At 33.8% G+C, this 6,279-nt stretch overlaps 1 protein-coding gene across 1 annotated transcript; it reads right to left on the bottom strand.

The window, feature by feature from the left end:
- Positions 1 to 217: 217 nt before the first annotated feature.
- On the bottom strand, positions 218 to 5,816 carry LOC126745233 (60S ribosomal protein L24). Its single transcript, XM_050452986.1, has 4 exons — positions 5,727 to 5,816; positions 5,519 to 5,594; positions 5,188 to 5,435; positions 218 to 408 (listed from the first exon to the last, which is right to left on the bottom strand). Exons 1-4 carry the CDS (start codon positions 5,729 to 5,731, stop codon positions 270 to 272), a joined length of 468 nt encoding a protein of 155 aa, XP_050308943.1. The 5' UTR covers positions 5,732 to 5,816; the 3' UTR covers positions 218 to 269.
- Between the last annotated feature and the right edge of the window lie 463 nt (positions 5,817 to 6,279).

The following is a 6,279-nucleotide window of genomic DNA, read 5'->3' as shown; positions in this document are numbered from 1 at the left end:
ATTTCTGATGTTTGATTGGCCATTTTAACAAACAAATTTTCAATCAAGGACTTTTTCTTGGTATTCACACACTAAATTATTGAAAAGCGACTTCCTCTCAACAATAACCTACCAGAATATTATAATTGTAAATAAATAACTCCTAGACTTACCTTGTTTGACAATTAAACTTCAGTTTTAATTGAGGATCTACCTATATACTAAAATAATGCCAAAGTTGACTTAAAAACTTATCCTTTTATTAAATAAAAAATAACAATAAGGTCAACTTATCGTTTTCCTCCGACCCTGGGGGCAGCCTTTTGGATCACCTTGGCTACTTTTTGTTTGGGCGCAGGTTTCGCCTTAGCAGGGGCCGCAGCTTTTTTCGTGATTGGTTTAGTTGATTTCTTGGCTTCCTTAGCCGCACTAAAAAGAAAAATAAAGACCAACGGTTTACAAGTTATTCAAATAAATAGTATCTACATGTAAAAAAAACATGCAGGTTGTCAAGTAAATGATTCATTTCACACCCAGTTATTTAGGTAATATAGAAAACACAGTTACAATTTCTTTGGAAACCCTAATTCAATATAGATTCAACTCACAAAAATTCTACAGTAGGACAATTGAGGAGTTTGCTGCAAGATGGATGCAGCTCCATTTTTGGATATTATTGGGAAATTGCAAAAATACTTTTTATTGTCTAAAAAACCAAAATAATGTATTTTAATGTCATTCCATGGAGATAATACAAATTAAAAAGCTTATTATTGTCAACGAACGGTGATTTTTATGAATAAATCTCGGAATAAATATAAAAAAATGAGAACCTTATTCATGTTCTTAAAAAGGACAAACAAACCAAACGAGTGTGATATATTATAAGTACAACATATACTAAAAATAATACTAAAAATAGTAAATGACATTAACGCAAAGGAAAATAAGCAGTAAAACCTACTTAGTTCGTACGTTGCTCATGTATGTTACTCATCTGCCTGGTCGTCATCCTCTGTTCCAGATACATTATCAAGTTCTTGGGTCGCTGCCAGTGTTTCACTTGTGAGCTGGTTGTAAAATACCATTTGGTCTAATGGAATAAATCGTGTAGCCAACTGCATTACATCCGTATACTTCCCTTTTTTTAAAGGTATTGGTTGATCATAGACTGGGATATCTAGGTCCAGTTTAATATCGTTTTGAATATCCCTCAATATTTGAAATTCAATAAATATTGAGAGACCAGCAGAAACACTTACTCTTATATAGTTTAAATATTCCTTACTATACTCAAATATTCGGTATTTCGAAATTTGGAATCTTTGCCGGTTAGCACTTAAAATTACTTTTTTGAAGTGGCCGTTAAAATGAGTGCTAAAGTTGAGAATCGTGTTTTGTTTCACTAAAACGGGAATAAAATGCTTCGATGCTTGCTTGATATAATCAACGTACTGTTGGGGATTAAAAACGTAGTCCTTCTTTCTTAAAAATTTTTCAATGACACCAAAGCACTGGTCACACGGTAGGAAGCTATGACCCGGCTCAGGAAAGCGATGAACAACTTTTTGAATAGACGATGTGCGTACAAGTAAATACAAAAACTGCACCATTATTGAGTTTTTGTTTTGTGCTGCCGCATTATCCGAAAATAGGTACAAAACCCTGACGTTTTGAGGAAGTATATAGGTAATGTAATGATATAAAAGTGACACTACTTCATTAGGCGATTTTCGAGCCGTAGTTTCATCATATAGATAAAAGTGCGCTTTGTTAGGCCGTCGTCACACCAAAGATACACGACAGCGACGCCACATCTCCGCGATGTCGCCAGCGTGTATCTTTCGTGTCGAACCCACGTTAAAATCATTTTCTCCCCACCAACGCTGCGCCGAAGACACATCCAAATGCGTGTCGCCTTCGTGTTGCCTGGAGACTGGACGTGTCAGTTGCGAAGCAACATTCACGCTGTGTGTGTTGGTGTTTTTTTTTTTCATTTATCAAAGTTTTGTTTTTTTGTTTATTATGGCACAACAAAATGCTGAACTGGATTTTAATGGATGTCTGTACAGCTCCTTAGCAGCAACAAACATTTTTTTTAATTTTTCTCAATAAAAGGATGCATCCACAATTTTCTTTTTTTTTCTATTCCGCAAATACCAATACATTGCAACCACATCCTCGTCTTCACTCGATGACATTTTGAACTAAACGTAGGAAACACGAAACGCGTATCTTTGGTGGGGCAACTGCATGTCGTCTGAATGTGTCCAGGCGAAATCGTATCGCCTTCGCGTATCTTTGGTGGGACGACGGCCTTAGTCTTACCAGAATGGATGCAAAAGTTATATGTCCACAACTGGCGTTTGTAGAAAGCCTCGCCAACAAGAACTTTTGGGAGAGAAAGATTTTGCTGGTAGTCAAAAGTCAAAACTTCCACTTCATCGCTATTTTTACACAAGCCAGTCTTTTCTTTTAAATCCTTAAAAAACAGATCTGCCTTAATTTCGTGACTCTCCTTATCCATTTCCAACTCCTTTCTTTCATTTTCGTCAAGGGTTACATCTTTAAGTTTGGTATCACATTTCTTACACATGTCCGAGCGAGGCGCACCAAAACTATAGTTAAAGTTTTCTTTAAAAAATCGATAATAAAAGTCATACGTGACTTGAGGTTTGTATTCAGAGTTGCTCGCACTTTCCGGCTCATAAAGTTCCTTAAAGACTTATTCCTACTATAGTGGGACTCTCTTCGTGAAAAGCTCTTAATATGTGTGGTTAAATTTTGCAAGATATCCTATGATTTTCGATTAGGTCTAGTTTTATGCTTTCCCTTGTTACAAGGCAATGCTGCAATATTCCTGGCACGCGAGTCGCGACGCGGCGAAGCCGACGGACTATGCCCAATTCCGACGAGCATTTACGATCGCTTGGTGCAAAAAAGGTGCACCCATATTGCACCAAACAAATAAGGATGTAAATTAAGTGCCTTGGTGTTTTCATAAATCTCGCTAAGGCATTTGATACTGTTCCACATAACAAACTGTTTGAAGTTTTGGAACATTATGGGGTAAGAGGAACTGCAATAACTCTAATGAAGAATTGAAAAAAATAGATGACAAGTTGTTAAAATAAATAATACTTTAAGCAAAGAAGAGGTAATACAGATAGGAGTCCCGCAAGGCACAGTGTTAGGCCCGGTTCTGTTTATAATTTACTTAAACTCTCTCCTTAAAACAAAACTTAATAATGGAGAAATTATTTCATATGCAGACGACACAGCATTACTTTTTAATGGTACAGACTGGGATCAAACAAAGCAGTATGCCATAGAAGGCCTTAATCAAGTAAAAAATTGGCTGGAAACATTTAAGCTAAGTCTAAATGTCACCAAAACCAACTACATTGCCTTTTCACTAACTGCAGCAAATAGACCCAATTTTTCTCAGTTTTCTATTGATAGATATAATCAGATCAAGGAAAAAGCTCATACTAAGTATCTCGGGATATATGTGGATCAGAATCTTAAATGGCATGTACATGCAGATTATCTGGCAAATAAACTAAAAAAATTGATTTATAAATTTTATATACTTAGAACGTTTCTAAATATTAAGGAACTTATTATAATTTATAAATCACTCACTGAGTCAATTTTAAGATATGGTATTTTAGTATGGGGAGGATTATATAACAATGCTTTATATAAATTAACTATTGTCCATAAATATATCTTGAAGACTATTTTTAACAAATCAAGGCTTTTCCCTACAAATCAACTTTTTACAGAACAAGCAACTAATATAAGGACATTATACATTACAACAATATGTACATATATTCATTTTAAAACTCACATAAGAAACCATATAAATCATATCCATAATACAAGATCAAGTGCTAGAGGTGATTTATACATTCCTAGCAGTTTAAAAAATATAAATTTAAAATTCTTTGTATACTTAGCACCAAAAACCTATAATCTTCTGCCTTGCACATTAAAAAAATTAAAAAATAAATCAAAATTTAGCAAGGAATGCAATAAGTATGTTCATAACCATTACCAAGATTTTGCCACTGTTTTCTAATGTAGGATAGTTAGTTTTTATACTTGTATATAATATGTAATAACAAGTGTTATGCAATTGTTGAGAGACGTAGGTGTTTAGAACTAAAAAGACAAAAATATTTCGTTTAAAACTAGGACAAAAAATATAAAATCGAGAGCAGGATTTATCACAATAGTTTTAAGGTTAGTTAAGCAAGTTTATTATAATTCGGAAAATAGAACCAACTTTTTTTTGAAACAACAGCGCACACAGGTGTGTTATGAACACCTAGGCGTTAATTTAAGATAGATACAGTGTAATAATATGTATATATTTTTTTTTGTTCGTACATAATTTTTCTTTTTATAAAATTACTGTAAATAAATGTGGCAGGGAGTCAGGGTGTACTGATCCCTCCAAATAATAAAAATAATTAAAAAAAAAAAATACAAAAATTCGTGTAACTTTCCTATTTTTTATTGGCTCTATTTTTTACATATAGCATATGTTTTAACATAAATTGACCAAAAATTGGAGCTGCACCCATCTTACAGCAAGGTCCTCAATTGTTTCAAAAAATGTAGAGTTGAAAGAAAGAAGATTATTTTAGTTTTTGCTTAAAACTATAAACTATGAGACTGATATTATTTAAAAAATAAATTATATTTATTAATTAATTTCTTACATGATTGATGTGCCCCTCAAATATTAATTCTATCCAGCTTTCCAAGTTTGAAACTTCTACTTCAGAGCTAACTGGAAGGTTATTTATTGAGTAATTTATATTTATGGGGTTTCCTTGCCTTGAAAAAGTGATTTTATGGCAGAACTATAATAATGTTTCATTACTCAACTAAGCAATTAAAGTGAGGTTATAAATTGTGTTGATTTACAATTGTTTCAGGTTAATTTGGAGCAGATTCAGTCATCATCAGACATGTTTCATTTTTATTTTTTGACATAGAGTTCAAAAATCAACACCTTGACTTCATAAGTGAATGAATTAGCTGACAGTATGCACATGCTCAACCAACACTTGAGGCCTTTATACTTGAAATAAAACCTTTAAATCCTATATGATGTGACAAACCTCCAAAGCATTTTTCCCACCCAGGTTACTTATGAATCCAGGTAAAGCATTACTTTTAAAAAAAACTTACCGAATGGCTTGTTCTCTCTGGGCTTCCCTCACTTCAGGCCTTTGATTTCTCTTAGCCAGAATGTCATTTAAAGAAGCACCTACGATGGCCCTTTGGAATTTTTGGGTCCTGCGGGTACGTTTTTTGGTGGCTTCCTCCTCTTGTCCCTTCTTGTGCTTACGCCTGTAGAGCACCGTCCAGGTGACCTTACGAGGATTCCTCCTCATCAAATGAGCCCTTTCACATTTCGAGTTTAAGAATGTAAATGTCTAAAAAATACGTTTAAAAAGGTCAAATCGTTGCCAAAATTAGGTGTTAGATTAGAAAGTGCAAACGACTTGTTTTGACTTACTTTTCCATCAACTTTGACCAGGGTTTTACCGTGGCCGGGGTAGATTTTGTACCCGCTGTAGGCGCAAAGTCCGATCCTAAAAAATGAAAAATATTGTGTGAATACGGTTGACACAAGAACACACTTTAATATGGTTAAAGAAAATCTGGAAATTTACTAAAGATTTTCCAGATATTTTAAGTTTTTTAAACTTTTTTCGAAAACTTACTTCATCTTGACAACAACCTAAAAACAGAAGGAATGGGCCTGCGCATATACAACCAATCAAAACAAATCGCTGTCAAAAGTGACAAGTGACAGTTGACTCGTTTTAGGCCTGTTATATATATGACACAAACATTGTCGCTTAAGCGGAACATTATTCCACCGTTCAATTCGCCAGCGGAATTTGAGTTTCAAAATAAACTTTTGAATTATTATTTAAAAGTATTTTTTTGGAACTCTACGGAAAGTCTCTTAGCACTTTTTTACATTTTTATTTTTTTATTTAAAAGAAATAGGATCTAACAGGCAGAAACTCAACGGAACAACCACAAATTACAAAGCTTTTAAGGTGTACTTAACTAAGAAAAAACACAAGAGCAAAATTACAATAAGGCTCTAAGGCGTTGTTAATTAAAACTAAGATCCCTAAATAAATCTGCACTAAAAACGCGGAATTCAATAACGAAAGCATACGACTTAACAGCGAATTCTTTACTACACTTTATTTAGGTATTTATTGTTACACTGCCTAACAGGTATAAACCCAATTACAAAGC

The sequence above is a fragment of the Anthonomus grandis genome, chromosome 15 (genome assembly GCF_022605725.1).
Source record: "Anthonomus grandis grandis chromosome 15, icAntGran1.3, whole genome shotgun sequence".
Classification (NCBI taxonomy): Eukaryota; Metazoa; Arthropoda; class Insecta; order Coleoptera; family Curculionidae; genus Anthonomus; species Anthonomus grandis.
The sequence above is the reverse complement of the archived record's forward strand: the minus strand, read 5'-3'. Positions and strand labels throughout refer to the sequence as shown.